Source organism: Macrobrachium nipponense, chromosome 29, assembly GCF_015104395.2.
Source record: "Macrobrachium nipponense isolate FS-2020 chromosome 29, ASM1510439v2, whole genome shotgun sequence".
NCBI classification, from domain to species: domain Eukaryota; kingdom Metazoa; phylum Arthropoda; class Malacostraca; order Decapoda; family Palaemonidae; genus Macrobrachium; species Macrobrachium nipponense.
Window position 1 is genome coordinate 24880122 of NC_061092.1, and position 21595 is coordinate 24901716.

At 36.9% G+C, this 21595-nt stretch overlaps 1 protein-coding gene across 1 annotated transcript in view; it reads left to right on the plus strand.

The window, feature by feature from the left end:
- The window catches only part of LOC135206294 (uncharacterized), a 125047-nt gene that overhangs the window by 58842 nt on the left and 44610 nt on the right, over window positions 1-21595 (plus strand). Inside the window, exons 23-36 of the mRNA XM_064237717.1 lie at window positions 277-464; window positions 1725-1848; window positions 7247-7412; window positions 7991-8169; window positions 8510-8617; window positions 9010-9168; window positions 10161-10330; window positions 12344-12472; window positions 13793-14035; window positions 15068-15166; window positions 16191-16293; window positions 17448-17530; window positions 17880-17995; window positions 18467-18608. Coding sequence (XP_064093787.1) covers window positions 277-464; window positions 1725-1848; window positions 7247-7412; window positions 7991-8169; window positions 8510-8617; window positions 9010-9168; window positions 10161-10330; window positions 12344-12472; window positions 13793-14035; window positions 15068-15166; window positions 16191-16293; window positions 17448-17530; window positions 17880-17995; window positions 18467-18608 — 2009 coding nt within the window. The remainder of the gene's footprint in view (window positions 1-276; window positions 465-1724; window positions 1849-7246; window positions 7413-7990; window positions 8170-8509; window positions 8618-9009; window positions 9169-10160; window positions 10331-12343; window positions 12473-13792; window positions 14036-15067; window positions 15167-16190; window positions 16294-17447; window positions 17531-17879; window positions 17996-18466; window positions 18609-21595) is intronic.

Here is a 21595-nt window from a genome sequence, read left to right on the forward strand (position 1 = left end):
TAGCTCTCTTGTGTTAAAAAGAAAACTTGACTCGGGTCACGTTTCACTTAACCTGCTTTCACGAAAGCACGTCGATGCTAATTTAAGAAAGAAATATCCTGCAGCATTGTCTTTCCTTCACATTGCTAAAATCATATAAACGAATTCCATCATTGTTAAACACCCATCGTTGACAAATAAGAATGACCTAAAGTGTTATCCAGTTATAACTCAGTGGATGTGGCTGCTCTCGCGACCCAGAGTTCACAGGTCCCAAGAAATTCGGTGTCTTTGCAGATCCGGCCAATCTGGACCCTTACTGGCCTTTCCTGAAGACCGTGACCACCATGATCAATATCGTTCGCACGGACTTGTTGCCGATCATCATGGAGAACGGCGTCTCTAGAGTCATTCGAGGCAGGAAGCAAGAAGTTGCTCTTGAACCAGGCATCTACAGCGTTGACCCTGACTTCCCAGACTCGAAGGTAAGCTTTCTCTTCAGACAGTCAGCGTTTTACTAAGCGATGAATGTAAAAAAAAAAAAAGAAAAAAAAAAATCAGCCGCAAGAGTCCGTGGCATAAGAGGAGCTTAACAGTTTCAATACTTTTTTTTTATTGTTTGATTTTATTAGCCTACTAATATTATATAATTGGAAGTATAGAAACGAGAAAATTTCTTTGCAAAAACGTTTAACCCAGCTAATCGTCTTTTTGGCGGTGACGGTGGGCGGTAGACAGTATTTTCAAACTCGTCATAAATAACCCGATATTTGCAGTACTGTTAAATGCTTACACTTCATTCAAGATCTTCAAATTCATCTTTTCTGTAACATACAGAAGCACCAAAATAAACGAAGTTCTAACGCAGCTAAGGACACGAACTCGTTACCATATGAAAAAGACGAAAATTAATAGTGGGCGACTTAGTGTAAGAAGCTTAAAGAGGAGGATACCACTTCACAGGGGAGGAATTACCTCCAGATAAAAGAGGATTATATCTGGCCCACCTTTTTCCCAGCGGCTGATTAGATCGCGAGGAATCTGGGACGCCCGAGAATCCATCGACTTTCCTTGTCCTTCGGCGATTTTTGCAATTAATGTCGATTAGAGTTTTTTGCGACGTCTGAGCAAGATTTATTTTTTTCCTTTTTTTTCATTCAGGTCCTTTTTTTCTGACGAACGTCGAGACATTTAATTCGCAAGAGATGGCCGTTTGCGAAAATTAAATAAGAATAAAAATAAAGTTATTCGTATCATTTTCATTAAAACCTTTGTAAGCTTGGTATATTGATCTCTTCACTGGCATGTTACGGAACCTAACTTTCTAACCTTGGTCCTCTGTGATTCATTTACTAACTAATTAGCAACATTAGCAGAAACTTGACCGCAAAAAAGTACAAATTGGTTTAGTTACGGCCGACGACGGCGAACATAAATGTTATTGGTAAGTAATTAATTTGTAAATATACTAAAATTATGATTTTTTTTATCATATGTATAAATATTCTAGTGTGGACGACTAATGAATGCAAAAGACCATATAGGTGTTAGAGCGCTATGTCTAGATTTAGGTATGTACTTGATAATGGCTTTATTAGTAACCGAATTCGGATTTAGATATTACGTAGTGCATATAATTATGGCCACAGAAACTTAGCATTTTCCTGTCCAACGTGACTGCAAAGACTTACAGCAGGAATGCTGGACATATAAACCACTTTGTAAGGTATTGCTTCTGCCTCCAGGACTTCACCTTCAAGTGGAAATGTAGGAGAAGGGACGAACAATGGCCAGGCCCTGACATGGACAGCCCTCAACCAATTTTCCCCAAAGGACCATCGTCAGGAGGATGTTTTGGGTATGGGCCAGGTAAGAGAGGAAATGTTCTAAGGCTTCAACGGCATTTAATTTATATAGAATCTTCTCAATTTTTCTTATTGTCTTTTTCTCATCAGCATGTAGCTGGTATATCAGGTTTCCTAAGGACATAACAAGATTTCAGTTGTCTTAGGTTTATTTTCTCTGAAGTGTCGACAGCGCACAGATAGTCATCTAAGAGAGTATATAAGAATTGAGAAGATTTTATATGAATTAAATGCCGTTGAAACAGCTATAATATTCAGTGCTACTGCCCTCAGAGAAGCCCTCCTTCCTTATTATTATTATTATTATTATTATTTTATTATTATTATTATTATTATTATTATTATTATTATTAAGAAGATGAAACCTATTCATAGTCTTGACTTACAGAGCTGCAACCTTCAGAACTGACTAGAGTGTCTTTCAGTAGATTTGCCAAGATACTGCAAATCAATTCTACAGTTATTTACTATCAATCATTATTCTCAGATTACTCTGGAAAATGTTCGGTTGTTACAGAGAGCATTTCTGTGATGATAAGCTATTGTTTTTTAATTTTATACACACACACGCACACACACATATACATATAAACATAACTTATCTGTATCAATGTATATGTATGTATATAAATATATATTGTGTGTGTGGGGGGGGGGGAACTCTTATGCGAGCAAGACTTTTTTGTATTTAGATATTAAGCAACAAATATTACTTAACATAGAGTTCACCACGCCAAGATAAAAACTCGTTCCGAAGGAGAATTGAAATTCTAAATCAAAGACCCAGCTTCTATTCAGGGCCGAGGCAGACGCTCTCTCAATTATAATTCCCCCAAGGGATATTTAAGGTATATATATATATATATATATATATATATATATATATATATATATATAATGTATATATATATATAATATACACACACATATATATATATATATATATATATATATATATATATATATATATATATATATATATATATATATAGGGTCATGGGTACGGAACATGTTCCACATGACGTGACACTGCCGTTGGCTATAGTACACTTTGTAGCGTTTATGAACGAAGGAAAGAGTTGAATTTGAGAGAGAGAGAGAGAGAGAGAGAGAGAGAGAGAGAGAGAGAGAGAGAGAGAGAGAGAAGGGGGGGGGGGAAGATCCACTCAAAATTCTGTGTAATCGATTGTACGAATACACTATTGATACATTTATTGATTTTTTTTATGATTTTCGTAGTATTAGTTGTCATTGTTATTTTATTATTTCGAATGAAATTGTCCCTTTGCAGCAGTTCCATTATGCCATCCTCTTCTCCTGTGTTTTAGTCCTCCCCCTGTTTTGTTAAATTGCTGCTCGTACCGTTCGCTGAATTCTGGATGGACTTTCCATTTCCAGTGAAGGCAGAATACGAAACTTGAGCGACAGCGCTCGTTAGCAATTTCCTTAAATTCCAGAGCCAATATATTTGCAGCAGTCTCTCTCTCTCTCTCTCTCTCTCTCTCTCTCTCTCTCTCTCTCTCTCTCTCTCTCTTCATAACTGAGCACTAACTGATGAAAACAAATGTCATGAATAATTACTCAATCAGTACATGAGTACTGATTTCAACACTATATATCAAAGCAGTAAATGAATCAGGACTTGATGGCACTTTGTATTTTTAGTAGTCAACCAGGCCGCTGTGTGAACGTTATCTAACAGTTATCTGATCTGTATTGATGGAGAGATATAATATTCTGACCAGATAGATTTACATGTTTTTTTTTCTAGCAATTTCCCTGTGTATAAGGATTATTCTGTTATAAGCTCGCGCCAAAGTATTACACTGTTCACCGCATATTGTATGTGTTTGCCGACTGATTTGATTAGGAAATTGAAAAAGAGGATTCGTAGCGTTTGTCAGATGTTGACCGTTAGTAATGATATTCAGTTCTAGAAGAAAAGTTCTCATCAAATCCGCGTCGAATTAGATAGGTTTACTTTGATGGGAGTACGAGGCAACCTCTCTCTCTAGTCCATTACCAAGCAACCATTTTTACCAACTTAATGTGCCTCGGTCGTATCTCTAAGTTCAGATATGCCAAAGGCTTCCCTTTCGAAAGCCGAGTTTTAGTTTTCTGAAAGAGAAAGCTTTTCTGCCGGCTTTGTCTGTCTATCCGCTCCCAGATTTTAAAACCTACTGAGGCAAGCGGGCTGCAAACTGGTATGTTGATCATTCATCCTCCAATCATCAAACATACCAAATTAGAGCCCTCTAGCCTCAATATTTTTCATTTTAAGGTTAAATTTAGCCATGATCGTGCTTCTGGTAACGGTATGGGCAGGCCACCACCAGGCCGTGGTTAAGCTTCATGGGCTGCGGCTCACATAGCATTTTACCGAGACCACCGAAAGCTAGATCTGTTTTCGGTGGCTTTGGTTATACGTTGTAGCGGCTGTACAGATAACTCGATTGCGCCGAAGAAATTTCGACACATTTTTCACTTTGTTGTGGCAGTGAGGACTGCCACCACTTTGCAGATATTCATGTTGCTTTGCATGCAGAGCATATAGCTATCCTTTCCATATAAGCAGATCTTATATTTTAACAAAATCCGGTGTGTGGCCGGCATGGCCTTTGACACAGGCTGCTAAATCATTCAGTACATAAAATTAATCTATTTAAGGTGTGATAATGTGTAGTTACCTCAAATTTCGTCCAGTTGATTTTCAAGGAAAGTTAAAATTCTGAATCCCCTTTCCTTGGCAAATGAAATTGGTTTCCAAAACTTCACTCCTCTCTCTCTCTCCCCCTCCCTGTCCCCTCAGCCGTCTCTCTCTCTCTCTCTCTCTCTCTCTCTCTCTCTCTCTCTCTCTCTCTCTCTCTCTCTTTTCGCTGGATTGCAGCTAGCTTTGAAGTTTAAGCTCATGAATTATTCTTGGGAGTTTAACCAGGCATGCGGGCATCTATTAGCTTTATAGGAATGTTTCCTGGTAATTAAAATGAATTAATTTATTTATCTCCTCAAAACATCCATTTGTGTTTTTCAGAGAGCTGAATATTTACGAGATGAAAAGAAATTTAGTTCACCGACTAATTAATTTATTTTCATTGTTTCCTGCCCCCAAACCAATTACTTTATTTCCTCTCTCTTTATCGTTGGTGCGTCCACGCATCTATTTCCTATGAAAAATAATAATCCCTCGATCCAAGAGAAAATGGTATCATATTTGGCAGGTAATTTCATTAGCGCGCTCCTTTCGTTATTCCCTTTGCATTAATGACCTACGCTAGTTTTTACGTTGCACTCTTAACAACTTGAATAAATAAAAATGCAAAAATTGCATAGCTAACTTCATACTAAATATTCGAAATATTTGTATATGCTGTTCGGCTTTCAGTAAATGTGAACGGTCCATTTTGTAAATCTTCGACAAAGAATGAGTTTAGTTTGTCGTATTAAGTCCAAAAATGTTCGTTGTAAAATAAATTTGACCAACATAAAAAATGGCTCCACGTCGAAAGTTTTCAGACTTTTCCTCAGTTTTACCCTGAATCAGAGTACGGCAATTGTGACCTTTCTCCCTTAAAATTTTACCCTGTCAAACAAAATGCATCTTATGCAAAAACCGGTATTACGCAGACAGGTACAGAGCTGTTGTAGACTCAGCAGGCTGATGATTACGTTAAGCCTCCTCTCTGAGTTTGGAAAATGTCGAGGGCAAGATTTTTTTTTTATTTGTGACGCTGTAAAGGGAACAGAAATTCGTACATCTTACATTTTGACGTACAGAATAAACATGCTCCTTGAATCACTTCAGTAAAGAAATGATGTCATTGCTCGTGAAGTCCTCTCTTAACTTCGAGGTTGCTCGTTGTAAAAATAAAAATAATTTTTTTTTTCTAAATTCCTTGACAGTGCAAAGCGTTCGACTATTATGTCACCTTCAAGAAATCAATTACAAGTCACTTTTAAATTTCATAATCATTATCTGGAGGCTCCCTGAGAGATGGTACGGCGCTGGATGTCGAACCTAAAGCAGACCTCCCAACTCTCTCTCTCTCTCTCTCTCTCTCTCTCTCTCTCTCTCCTCCTCCTCCCCTCAAGCCTCCCTCTCCCTCTCTCTCATTCCCTCTCCCTCCCTCTTCCTCAACACGTCTTCATCTTCATCTTTCTGAAATTTTGCCGTCCTTCCCTTCTCCACGATTCTGAATGGCCAGAACATATCAAAACCAGCGACTCGTGCAAGTGCTGCCTCTCCCAGCATCTCGCCTCGCCTCTCTCCCGTCTCGTTCGCATGACAGAGAAGAAGAAATTGTAACGTCGTCTGAAATTGCCAAGAAAATTTCACAGATTCTTCTCCCAAATAGAGATATCCAAACACGGAGTCATTTGTTATGGTGTTCTTTTTTCTTTCTTTCGTTTCTTCAGTAAGAACAATGGTGGCCTCTCTCTCTCTCTCTCTCGTTATTGAAGAGTGGACTAGATTTCCAGGAGTTAATGTTCCGTGGTTAGATCTTTATTAATTACCACAAATTACTCTTTTCAGATTCTGATAGCTTAACAGCTCGAGATGTAACAAGGATTATATATATATATATATATATATATGTATATATTTATATGTATATATATATATATATATATATATATATATATATATATATATATATATCATATATATATATACCGTATACATATATATATATATATAGATATATATATATAGGTGTATGTGCGTGTGTGAGCGCGCGCACACGCGTCCCTGTGCGTTCTTTAGTTTTGAATATAATTCTGTGCGCTAATGCGTGTTAATGATAAAGATAAATTCAGAAGTTGTGAAGTTGAAATTTATGATAAATGTATCATATCTTAGAGGCTTTACAAGCAGATATAAGTACTATAATTACTTTTGAAAATTAATGCCGCCATCTACTAGAGTGTTGTAGTGCTATTTTAATTCTTTAATTCTTTGCTTAATACTTAGATTTTTTTTTCGCACAAGGGAACCGAATGTGGAAACTAAGATGACCAAGGTCCCAGAAAAATAAGGACCACATTTGGAGTCATAACATTCTGAAAAATAAATGGTACGATGGGAAACTAAAATAATACGCAGTTTTACTCAGCTCTTTAATTATTCATTCTATTTTTCCTACTCTATAGTATAAAGTAGAGCATTTCTAGTCTGTGGAAGGGATTTAAAACGAACGCACCATCATACAAAATGAAGCTTATGAATGACTAGGATCTGGACACGTCTAAAAAGTTGCCTAGTATTGAGATGGTAATTTACTCCCAAAGGAAAAGTATAGCTCGTGTGTTTTTATTTCATTATTTTGTCGAGTTATGAAATGTTCATTTCGTATCAGAAACTAGAAGCACGACATTCACATGCTCATTTCTCCCACTTCAAACAGGTCTCTTGGACCTCCCTAAAGGAACACTGTACCTCCTTGGGAGCGACTTCGTAGATGATGCAGATTCCTTCGAGTTCGAAGTCACTATCGAAAAAGACGTGAGGCAAGAAAAGTCGATAGCCCAAGTCGTCCTCAAAGAAGAAGATGTGCCGATCCTAAGAGCCAAGTGAGTATAGCGTGAAAATGAAATGAACACGGCTTAGTTTTTTTTTAAAAAGAAAACTATTGAGACAGCTTTGTCTGTCCGCCCGCACTTTCTCAGTCCTCACTTTTTCTGTCCGCCCTCAGATTTTAAAAACTACTGAGGCTAGAGGGCTGTAAATTGCTATGTTGATCATCCACCCTCCAGTCATTAAGCATACCAAATTGCAGCCCACCATCCTCTGTAGAAGTAGATTTTATTTTATTTATAGTCAGCCATGATCGTACGTCTGGCAACTATATGGAACAGGCCGCTACCGGGCGGTGACCAAGGTTTCATGGACCGCGGCTCATACAGCATTATACCGAGAACACCGAAAGATCGATCTGTTTTCGGTTGCTTTGATTATACGCTGTACAGAGAACTCGATGGCGCCGAAGTATCAGATCTATTTCCTACACTGAGAAGAATATTTCTTTATGTCAAATAAGAGAGTCGATTTCCATGACCTGTCTAAATCATGAAGACGTCATCATTATCCTTGTGACCATCACAAAAGTTTATTATATTTCAAGATTGTAATTTTTTTTAACCGATGGCAGGTGTCTTGCTAAAGAGTTCTGCAGGGCATTCCCGGACGGTTTCTATATCAATCCTTCGTATCAACTGGATATGACGATGGAATGTATATCAGCGTGTGATCCGCCACTGAAGTACGAGTGGGTAGCTTACGACTCCCACGACAAGCCATTGCCTGTCAAATCTGGATACTTTCCATTAGGTAAATAAAGCAATTATATATATATAAATATATATATATATATATATATATGCGTGTGTGTGAGTGAGTGTGTATATTTTGATATGTATATATATAATTATATATTATATAATGCATATATATACGTATATACTATATCAATAATAAATAGCTATTAAATAGTGAAACTGATAACAGTGAACCATACTTAATTGTTCTTTTCACAGAAATAGATAAAAACTTTCCTACTCTCATCTGAAAAGTTTATGGACGATGCCTCTGTGAATAGGATGAAGTGGTTTAAGGCTTGATTTACGTAGAATGGATCAATTTTGCTATAATGTTCGTCTTTATGTTTCAGGCGCCACTGACCAAGAAGTTGGTGTAAGCGTTGCTTTTCACAAGGATTTCATAAGAGATGATATGATCATCCTCTCCGGAACAGCCACCAATTCATTAAATAAAATAGGTAAAGAAACATGCTGTATGTGTATATATATATACCTGAAACGCGAAAATTTGGAACGTGATCAATATAGTATATATTAAGGCAAAAGCCATGGAGGAAAGTGAAGCAATGGATTACAGCTACAACGGTACTCCACTGTTTCACTTTCCTTTGTTGTGTATATATATATATATATATATATATATATATATATATATATATATATATATATATATATATATATATATAGTATATAAATGTATATACACACTTTTAGCAGGCACAGGATTTAGTTTTGGAGACGATGACCTGGGATGTCTTGACGCCTGTTTGATATAAAACTGATTAGTCTGTCTTGCTCCTCCTTCTACATCTCACTATTGTTGTGTTACTTATATCTGTTTTTCTCTCAGGAGCGAGTTCTTTCTTCTTGTGGTACAACAGGGAGCCCTCAGGCGGGACGTGCGAATTGATTCACCCTCCAACAAACAAAGCTTTAATCAGTAAATACGTTTTGCAATGCAAAGGTTGGACGGATCGAGAAGACTTAGATATCATGTATAAAATATCACGTAAGTAATAACTCCCCTCTTTCTCTCTCTCTCATAAACACATGTAAACGTCATATGAACTTACAAATATCTTTATATATGTTTTCTCATTACGAAATCAAGCCATGATGGTGCATGTGAAGGTTTGTGTGTTTTATGAGCTTCTCCACTGGATTTTAATATAAACAGAACAATATTCGAAACAACTAGATAAGGTCAAACGTTAAAAGAATATTAAACTGTCAGTCTAAATAAACCGCTCAGAATGAAGATAGACTTTTAATTTTCATTTAGATTTATCTATATGAGAAAAGTTGTATATTGTGTACCGGAGACTGCCTACCACTCATTCTTATTACTTGGTCTGAATAAAGCACACGTGCTGTAATTCACATTTGTTTTTTGAGAGTGAATTTTTTTCAGCTTTTAGACTACCGGTGTTAAGTAACCTTCGTGGTGATATTAACAGGTATTATGTTTTAGATTTTTCATGAAGCCTTTATAAACCTTTTATACGTGTATGTGTGTGTGTGTGTTTTGTGATTAAAAGAGAGAGAGAGAGAGAGAGAGAGAGAGAGAGAGAGATAAAATGTTGAATTATGTTTTTATATGTAAAAGTCACTTGAAATTTAAGCATAACACGTAATTTGCAGTAGTAGAAGAGAGCGCCGGCAAAGAAACGACGATGATTGTGTGAGAGAGAGAGAGGGGAGAGGAAAGGAGAGAGACGAGAGAGAGAGAGAGAGAGAGAGAGAGAGAGAGAGAGAGAGACAGACAGACAGACAGATAAAATGTTGAATTATGTTTTTATAGGTAAACACAGAGTTGAAATTTAAGCATAACTCGTAATTTGCAGTAGTAGAAGAGAGCACCGGCAAAGAAACGACGATGATTGAGAGAGAGAGAGAGAGAGAGAGAGAGAGAGAGAGAGAGAGAGAGAGATTTAAAATGTTGAATTATGTTTTTGAAGGTAAACACACTTGAAATTTAAGCATAACTCGTCAATTTTGCAGTGGTGGAAGAGAGCACAGGCAAAGAAACGACGATGGCCACCTTGAATCACGCCGACAAGGAGATCCAATCCATCGAGTTGCTCTTCCCTCCCGGGACTTTCAAAGTCCTCGTGACAGTCATCGATGAGTGGCAAGCTTTCACGGTAGTTACGGTCGAGGAGAAATTACAGGTACCAGAATGAGGTGACAGGCAAATATTTACAATTGCTCCCTACGACTCTCCCCGTATGCGCCGACGAAGACTGTGTTCTCAGTTCTCCGAATGGGGCTATTAGTGCTGTCAGTGCACACCTCACTGCAAGCAAGCATTACTTAAGGCTCTACGTGGCTTCCCTTCGGGCTCTAGCTGCACCCATTTCACCCTTTCATTTCCAATACTGTAACTCCGTTTATATTCGCTTCCTTCCGACTTACTGCCCACCGTCCCTTAACAATAATATATATATATATATATAATATATATATATATATATATATATATATATACATATATATATATATATATAATATAATATATATATATTATATATTATATTATATATATATATATATATTATATATATATATATATACACGCACAAACACTCACATATATGTATATATACACATATACACACACACACACACATATATATATAGTATATATATATATATATATATATATATATATATATATATATATATATATGTATGTATTCAAGAACCACAAGCAATTTCCTTCCACAGAAACTGTTCAACGGTATCTTATTATTACGGTGAAGCTCTTTGTTGACTTAATAACACACTCGTTCCTTTTACGCCTTGGAGGCACCTTTTGGCAATGATTTCAGTTTTTGCTCCCTCTCCACTTTCATTCGTCGCTCCAATTTCTTTATCTGTACATGCCATCGTAATATTTTTCAGTTTATCATTCATTTTGAACTATTTCTCTAGACGTGCAAATTCATAAGTCTCCCGTAAAGCTGGGCAGTTCACGCACCGTATCACCAATCAACAATACGTATTAAACACATCAACATCAGACACTCCATATTATTTCACATTTCTGTCTCTGAAATCGCAGATAGGTCATTTTGCCTCATGTTTCCTTCTAGATTTCTCTCATTACTCCGAGCTCTTCGTTGGACGAGTGGTTTTCTCCTCGGCTACCAATCCGGTGGTCCGAATTTCGATCCTCGGCTCGGCCAATGCGGAAGCACAGGAATTTCTTTCTGGTGATAGAAATTAATTTCTCGATAAAATGTGGTTCGGATCACACAATAAACTGTAGGTCCCATTGCTAGGTGACCAAGTGGTTCCTTGCCACGTAAGAAATATCTAAACCTTCGGGCCAACCCTATAGGAGAACTGTTACTCAAGTCAGTGGTCTGGTAAAACTAAGATATACTTAACTTTCTCATTACTCCTACTCTGGACCTTTTGGATAGCCGAATCAGATCCAGCACTTGACCTGCGATATATTCAATCTTCATTACATATCGAGTCTTCATTTTTTGTTCTTATTTCTTTTTATTTTAAATCTTTAGCAAGGAACCTGATAAACCTTTCCTTAAACTTGACCCTTTGCTGTTTTTCCACAGATCCCATCTGGAGAGATAGGCTCAGAAGGTTCTATATCGCGTCTGATATTCCTTACGAAATCTGGAATAGTCCAACGTTGCCAGTTGGAATACCAGCATTATTATTGCAGATTACTGTACAAGGGGAAATTTCATCTTGGATGCAAATAGAATTTTCAACAAAGATCCGAAATATAAAACATAATGTGCAGTGTCCTTTCTCCCTCTCTAAACCTTAAAATGATAATAATAATGATAATAATAGTAATAATGAAAAAAGTGTTATTCCAACAAAAAACCGCTTACTGCTTTATTTTCTTATTAATGTACTTGAGCTTGAGTTCATTTCCACTCAGTTAAGAGATTTGAATTTATCAAGTGATTTAATTATCATAGATATCTTATCAAACCAATATAGATTATACTGAATGGGGACAAAGTCTTTTTAGGATATTCGCCAGGCTTAAAATCAATACAAATCATGGCCTTGAACGTTTTTTTTCATTTTTTTATTGTTTCAAGTATGTTATAGTACTAATTCTGCTACTGCCCTAGATAACTTTATCAGTATTATTTTTATTTTTATCCTTGTCTCGTTTTCATGTGATTATCATCGTCATGCAGATAGCTATGATGACGCAAGACGAATTCGGTGGTGAAACTACAATGGGTCCTTTGCGTGTGACCTCCGGTGCGGGCGATGTGCCTACACTGAATATGAACCTCGCAGCGCTGACTGCTATCATGAATAAGGTACTATTACTTAAACATTCGATGGCAAATGTTTGTTGGTTAATGACAGATTTATATCCACCATTATAATACTTTATTCTAAAGGGTCCACAATAATACAAAGTGTTAAGGGTCCGTGTATAATTTTTAAGACCTTACAAAAAGCTTTCGAACCCTTCCCTGGGTTCATCTTCATCTTTTTTTTGGACTGAAGATGAACCCAGGGAAGGGTTCGAAAGCTTTTTGTAAAGTCCTAAAAATTATACACGGACTCTTAACACTTTGTATTATTGTGGACCCTTGAGAACATTATATATGCTCTCGCGTTAGAGAGTTTTTCCCTATTATAATACTTGTCATTATATGTATGGTAATAGGAAAATATCTCATTGCAATTGTTTTTATGTAGGCTTCATTTCAGCTATAAAACTGATGTTGGTGAATGCAAATCACACACCCATACACATACACACAAAAACGGTTGTCTACTGGATAATACTAATAGACAGCTTTTTTATTATTATTATTACTTCAGTTTATGACCATCAGTTTGGCAGTGTAAATGAAGACACCATAAAATAATTTAGAGTCCCATATTAGTGCCTGAGAGACGTGGTCGGTTTGGTCTTGGCCTGCCACCTCGGTGGCAGCGAGTTCGATTTTCGGCCATTCCTTTGAGGGGTCAGAGATGTGTGTTTCTGGTGATAGCAGTTCACTCTCGACGTGGTTCGGAAGTCACGTAAAGCCGTTGGTCCCGTTGCTGAATAACCACTGGTTCCATGCAACGTAAATACACCATACAAACAAACAAACAAACAATGCCATATTTTCCTATTACCTTCCAGATAAAGATAAGTATTATAATGGTGAATATAAATCTATCATTAACCAATTAACATTAGAATTATTATCCAAAAATGACATGCATTTCCGCATTTTCATCGCGCAATATGACTTAGTTTTTCAGTTCCGATGACCGTTTAACTTCATACAGCAGAAAATGACTGTTCTAGTAATTGGTAAAATTTTCTAAGATGTCCACAATAATGAAAAAAAAAAATGTTGCGAGTTCGTGTATAATTTAAAAACCCTTTACAAAGCTTTCGAACCTTTCCCTGGGTTGGACTGAAGATGAACACAGGGAAGGGTTAGAAAGCTTTGTAAAGAGTTTTTAAATAGCACACGAACTCGCAACATTTTTTTATTATTGTGGACCTCTTAGAACATTATATATATTCTCGCGATAGAGAGTTTTTCCCAACTAAACATTTTGTTAAATGTTATATTCCAGTTCCTAATCACTCAGTCACGTCGTTGTTTTATTTGACAATCTTTCCAAAGGCTGACTGGATGGCTACAGAAAACAAGTCCAAAGCGGAAGTCACGGACATCCTGCTCACAATGGACCAGTACAACAACTTCGGCATCCGGGCTCTGCTGGAGAACACCAACTTCAACAATCTTCAGACGATAGAAATGACGTCGTCCACTGTGGCGAACCTCTACAGGGCGGCTTCCAAGAACCTCGAGATTATCAAGTCAATCAGCATCGAGACGAGAGAAGCCACTTTAGATATGATGGAGGTAAGACAAAATGTCCTTATCGCCGCTCCCCCCTTGGCACAACCGCCCCCCCCCCCCCCCCCCCCCCCCTCTCTTTCTCTCTCTCTCTCTCTAAATCTTATATTGTAACGTTTTCACCTCTAAATATCACCCCACTTTTTCTCTTTTCTGTAAACTTGAGCATCCTTCTCTCTCTCTCTCTCTCTCTCTCTCTCTCTTTGAATCTTAGATTGTAATATTTCCCCACTTAATATCGCCCTATTTTTATTATCTTTTCTGTAAACTCGAGCATCTCTCTCTCTCTCTCTCTCTCTCTCTCTCTCTCCTCTCTCTCTCTGATGTTTTCCCTCTTTATATCACATATTCTTTCTCTTTTCCCTAAAATCGACCATCTCTCTCTCTCTCTCTCTCTCTCTCTCTCTCTCTCTCTCTCTTGCTTTTAGGATTTTAGAATAATGTTTTCACTCTCTCTCTCTCTCTCTCTCTCTCTCTCTCTCTCTCTCTCTTTTAGGATTTTAGAATGTAGTGTTTTCACCTCTTAATATCACTCCTTCTCTCTCTCTCTCTCTCTCTCTCTCTCTCTCTCTCTCTCTCTCTCTCTCTACTAAACTCAGAGCATATCCCCAAGAGATTTTTAATCCCCTTTTTCGTTGCTGTTGCTTCATCCGGGATTCTCTTTGACACATTATAGTAACATGCCCTGCAACCTTTCACTTTTAGCGAGGCATTTTACCCCTTTCTTTGTTCTAAGGAGAGGACGTTCGTCTTATAATTAGCATCATAGCATTGCTAACATTTTTCTATGAGTGTCATTTCTCATAACCTTGAAAGATTATTTTCATTTTTCCTTGATTAAGACTTAAATGAAATGCGCTTATACTGAAGCAAAGCGTCACTTTAAAGATTTACAATTCTGTAAATAACGTGAAACGTTACGTATGATCTCCCTGACTACAACAATCACATAGCTGCCCTGAGGTTTCACAAGTTGAATCATTTTACGCAATTGTTGTCAGCATAAATTGCATAAGTTACCTGTTCCTTCCATTCCAGACGATCATAGACGGAGTAGAAAATTCGGGAGTGATTGTTCCAGACCAACTACAAATGATTGGTGATAATCTGGCGTCTATTGCGAGCAACAACATGCTGGTATGTAGGAGTATGTAAGAGCCGATTATGTTGGCTCCCCTCTCAAATAGTCTAGACTCTGGAGACCAGCGTAGCATATATACCAAAGAACAGTTTCTCTCAGCAGTTTCGCATGTAATAAATAACTCTCAGGGGCGACGGATACTAGAAATAGCTTGAATAAAAGAAAAATGTCTGTAAAATTGTAACAGTAATGAACGATCGAAAAATTAAGAGATATAACGCAGTAATACGGGAAGGGAATTGATCGCTACAACTGCAAAACTAGGGTCGATGCTATATCAAGGATTAACGCTAATAGCCGGGAATCGACGACACTTGGTCACCTAATATACGTTGTCACCCAAAACAGACGACAAGATATGACAGTGGAGTTCCAGGGTTCTCTCGTTACGGAATATTGCTCTCTCTAATATTAGCTTACTTTACTTTGTCGTCAGTTTATAAAGTGGACTTACGTTTAAATTGGGTATTTTACAGAGCTTAGTCTTCGTTAATGATCTGAAGCGTGACCATATTTTCTATGGCCGTATTAGAATTGTTTGCTTAGATACTAACTTAGTTCTACAGAGTTTAGTCTTCTTTAAGGATCTGGATCGTGGCCACATTTTCTGTGGCCATATTTGGAATTATTTGCTTAGTTTTTAATATGAAAAAAAATTACTAAAGATATGTTTATCTAGGATGTATTAAAAGTTGTGAATACGGTTGATATATGATAAAGATATAAGACTTTCAAATTTAAACGTTAAAGGTTGACCTATTTCTCTTTAGTTCACATCTACTGATAAGCAAATTGATAGGGAACAAATAACTGCAATTAACATTATTGTGTGGAAATTCCTTTGCCGAAAGTAGATTTGCTGTGTAACGTACTTCGTTCTCAGGATTTCGTTTTTACAATTTTGTGAGAAAGCGCGTAAGAATAAATTCTCTCAGAAGCTGAAGCCCAGCTACTTTAAAAAATGAACTCTAGGAAAAGCTCAACATGCAACAGAATGTCAGAATAACCTTCCATTCTCAGGGTATTTTCGAAATCGGATCAGATGAAGAGTGCAAAAATGCTCCACCGTCTGATCTCCGAGATTCTGACAAATTGCCCTTTGACACGGACATCGGAACGGACAGTAAGTTTCTCCATTCATGTATTTTTCCGTATGTTTTCATCTCAAGCTATGAAAGGACAAAAATAACCTTGTCAGGAATTATTACATTACCGATATTTCTTGCCTATATATCTTTCTATCTAATACATTCACACACACACACCACACACACACCACCACACACACACATATATATATATATATATATATATATATATATATATATATATATATATATATATATGACCGGTAAAAATGTTCTGTTACAACAGAATTCCATCTAATAAAAGGAGCCCATAAAAACGCCAAAATATAGAGAGAAAAATACTATATTTCAGAGACTGAAGAGGGAGACAACAGACTCTGAAATATAATATTTTTCTCTCTATATTTTGGCGTTTTTATGGGCTCCTTTTATTATATATATATATATATATATATATATATATATATGTATATAACATATATATATATATATATATATATATATATATATATATATATATATATATATGTGTGTGTGTGTGTGTGTGTGTGTGTGAATGAATGCGTTATATAGAAAGAGATATAGGCAAGAAACATCAGTAATGTAATTTCTGACAAGGTTTCCTTTTGTCTTCTCATATATGTGTGTGTATATATATAATATATATATATATATATATATATATATTATATTATATATATATATACATATATATATATATGTATATATAAATATATGTATATATATATATATATATATATATATATATATATATATATATTTATATATATAAATTCCTATCGCCTGCCTTTTTTCAATATAGATTTCTTCTTGACCACCTTTTAACCCTTGTGTGTGCATGTAGATTAAATTCACTTCTATTGTATAATTGGACTTCAAAGAATATAATTTTTCTCTTCATTAGACCTCTTACATCCTTGTACCAATACACTTTTTTAATTCCCTTGCCCTCCCCTCCCATACCCCCTGCTGCCCCTACAACTTTTATTCCTTACCCGATTTTTTTTCGCAGAACTAATACAGGAAAACTATGTTAGTTACAGCTTAACTAGAAAACAGAAGACGTTATCAAACAATTTTGCGGTGACTGACCTTAGTATGTTTAAGTATCAATTACGATTAAAAGCAAAATCAACCTTCTTTTTTAACTTCAAAATTCTTCTTTCAGTTCACATGAAAATTCCTCCTAGTGACACTGAAATCCGAATGTGCAATGTTAGAGACGTCACGAAGGAAAGAGGCTATGATCAGGTAAGGATGCGTCAGCGTATGTACTATATAACATGTGTGAGCGCCTCAGTGGCGTGGTCGGTATGGTGTTGGCATACCAACCTCGGTGGCCGCGGGTTTGATTCTCGGGCATTCCACTGAGGGGTTAGAGATGTGTATTTCTGGTGATAGAAGTTCACTCTCGACGTGGTTCGGAAGTCACGTAAAGCCGTTGGTCCCGTTGCTGAATAACCACTGGTTCCATGCAACGTATAAAGCCATACAGACAAACAAACAAACTATATAACCAGTGTGCTAATAGCACTATTTTCCTAGCAATGACACGGAATGAAGCCTTTACAAAATAATTACGCTGAACCCGCATCCCCAGGTGCCCAAACTTGAAAACGCCGTGAATCGTCTGACGAAAACGGCCCTGAAGAGATGCTTAGTCGGAGAGTCTTGGACGTTCAGTGACCCCAACAGCATGATGGTCGACATTGGCATGTGAGTTCTTGACAGAAATCTGAAAACCTTTTACTGGATATGGGACACACAATTCTTATGAAATAATGCCTGTAGTAGATTCACATCAACCGTGCATTTGATGTCTAGGCCAGTCCCTTACGACGCTCCTGATTGGCTGTTGATAAGCCAATTACAGGGCTGGAAACTCAGTCTTTCTCGAGAGAGTTCAGAGAGGCAAGATGTATGTTCCACCTCTCCTGAGGGATACTTTTGAATGACGTATCCCTCAGGCGAGGTGGAACATAAATCCTACCCTTGTGGACTCTCGAGAGATTGAGAGTTTCCAGACCTGTGATTGGCTTATCAACAGCCAATCAGGAGCGTCGTATGGGACTAGCCTAGACATCAAATGCACGGTTGATGTGAATCTACTATAGTTCCTTACATGGCAACAACGTACTTTTTGTCAGCGAATATAGAGCCTTCATATCATGACTTTTGATTCTCCAGGACGAAACTGGTTGGCGAGAAATGGACCGTCCCCCTGGCAGATAACAAAAGCTTCATTATCCTTCCGGAAGGTTTCTGCCCGACCGGTACGTGTGGGGATCCGGTAGGAATCAGCATCGTGAACTGGCCATACCTGACACACGTAAGATATAACCTTGAAAACTTTTGTAGAAGTCAGTGTGAGATACTAGGGAAGTAGAGACTATATCACTGAACTGAATTGAATTTCATCATCTTCTGTCAGAAATTTAGCTGTAGATAGACCTTGCACATTACATTACCTTACAGGGGACTTGAAGCCATAGATGTTCTTATTAATGAATTATGAGTGATTATTTACCTGACTAAATATGAGATGGTGTAGTGAAGAGTCTCTCTCTCTCTCTCTCTCTCTCTCTCTCTCTCTCTCTCTCTCTCTCGCTCTCTCTCTCTCTCTCTTAATTATGACTGATTATTCTCTTGACTCATTCTTAGGAGCTCATCTTCTGGGAAGGAGATAGAGCAGTGAAGTCTCTCTCTCTCTCTCTCTCTCTCTCTCTCTGAATTATGACTGATTATTATTTCCTTGACTCAATCTTAGGGGCTCATCGTCTAAATATGATATAGTGTAGTGAAGTCTCTCTCTCTCTCTCTCATTCTTAAACGAAACTGTGGGGAAAGACGTATTCACGCTATTTATAAACTTTGTATCTCACAATGATAGGAAGCCTGGGCAAAAATTCTTTGTTTATCTTGGATGTTCAAGATATTTTACTAGTTGAATCTGTAAAGCTTTCGAGTAAATTTGCAGCCATTGACTGAACCCCCTTCTGAAAATTAACCTTCATGAATGGCGTCTAGAAAGATTTTTCTTTATGTAAGGAATATGAATTTTTCATCTTGAACTTTATATGAAGTTGGAGCTTCCTTGAAGATGATGTTTATGAGAATCTTAACATCTATGTAATAAAACAGATGAAACTTATAAAACACCCCCTATTCTTATTCATGTTGTTTCTATTTTTTTTATTTAACCTCATCGGTAGTCTCTGACCTCTGGGTAAATACATGACCTCTTTTGGAGATTTTACCAAGCAGAAAGATGTGATATTATTCCATATAGCAAAACCCCATGTATGTTTCGTTTAAATATATTCTTAACTCTGCACGAGCAACATCCCTTGATGGCTCATCTTTTAATGATGATATACAAAACGAGATTAGTAATCGAACTATGCAACTAGATTTTTTGTTCAATCTTGGACGTATTGCAGTCTTCTAAGGTTTCCTTAGTGATGCTGCAAGGCAATACTTTGCTAAAGTAAACAAGCTCATGTTCTTGAGAAAACATTTCACCCAGAGGCCTTTTATTTATCTAGAGAAACTTATTGTTGTTTATTTAATCCGAATTGCTAAATATCTTGCAGCGTGCAGCTTTCAACGAACGTAAACAAATTCCAATATACTTCGTTCCCTTCCCCCCACCAGAGCCTAAAACCACACATCCTTTAAATCCCAAAGAAACATTACTTTTCAGGGTAAAAGAAAAAAAAAAAAACGAGATATCGATTTCTGTTTGAAATATCGGAATCGTGGTGTTTTTGCCAAAGGGAATGGTGCCAAGGCTTAAGCTGGTATTAACGATGAGTAATCCGAGAGGGTGGCCGTTCTCGACATTTCCATTCTACAGCATAAACTTATGCATCCCGTTAACGATCGCTTTCAAAATACGCTCTTTAATAAGGACGATTGCGTGCTTGCTATGCTTGCGTATTTGAACCGATATTGCTTTTTTTTTTTTAAATGGCGACATTATTATCAAAGCAAGTGGGTGTTTGAATTCAGTATCTTAAGAGGTATTTCGTAACAGGCTGTGAAAGGGAATACTGCGTAAGGTTAGCGTATTACGATTGGTGAAAGATATATTTTGTAGTTTAGAAATTCAGCTAGGCAACGATTCACTTCAATAGTGACTGGAAAACAATATTTTATAGGGAATTGCTTTATGGAAAATTGAACCCATTTGCTAAAACATTACATATTACCATCTGCAGATTTTATGAGCAATATGTGTGTGCTATAAAATATATATGTATATATACATATATATATATTATATATATATATATATATTATATATATGTATGTATGATATATATATATATAATATTATATATATATATATATACATAATTATATGTGCACATATACACATAGAAAGAAAGATATGTATGTAGTAAGTATGTATGCGCATGTGCAGCCGGCACCCAACACAGCTTCGCATCCCCATTTACATTTCAACAAACGTTTTTCTTCCCTGGGAGTTTCACTTAAGATTATATTAATGCCATGGCCGCGGCCATTTGCGAGATTCACGGTCAGACATTGGAAAAATCACTCCCTTCAATATCGACACATGCGGACTCCACAGGAATTTGACGACGTCCCGAGAAAAGGATCCTTGCGATATATCCCCAGAGAAACCCCCAGAAAATATATGTTCCCCAGCGACGCTCAGAGAATTTAAAGCAGTTGTATCATTCTGGAGAATTAGTCATCTCAGAAATTCAGATTTCACGTCGCTGAATGCATCGGCAATTTACTGTAGGTATGCTAACAAGCGCGGTCATATATCGCAATCTGCGCCCTATAAGGTTGGGCGAAAACAAGGCTCGTTTCGTTCAGTCTTCCCGAAGGAAAACCCAAGAAATAGCTGTAACAGATCAGCTCCACTTTGTGTTTTTTATAACCTGGTCTTTATATGAACACATATGCAAGTCGCTAACATTATGATTTACACACACACTAATATTTTGTAGAATTGGGCAAACATCCATTAACATAATCATAAACATGAGAATGCAATAATTTTATTGACGCTAGGCAAGTGCAACGTTATATTTAAAAAAACACAGCAAAAATTAACATTGCTGAACCTTGTTTCATGTCACAACAAAGGCAGGCTCCCAAATCTAAGCTTTGATCTTTATACTTTACACCTTAATTGTAAAACTTATCGACAAACTTATGTACATAGCATTTAGATTTTTACATATGCATGTGAGTGACTGAGCGGTAAACTCTTTCAGTAATCCTTAGCATTGCGTTATGTCGTTTCAGCGTATGACGGATTACTTGACGTGATCCTGG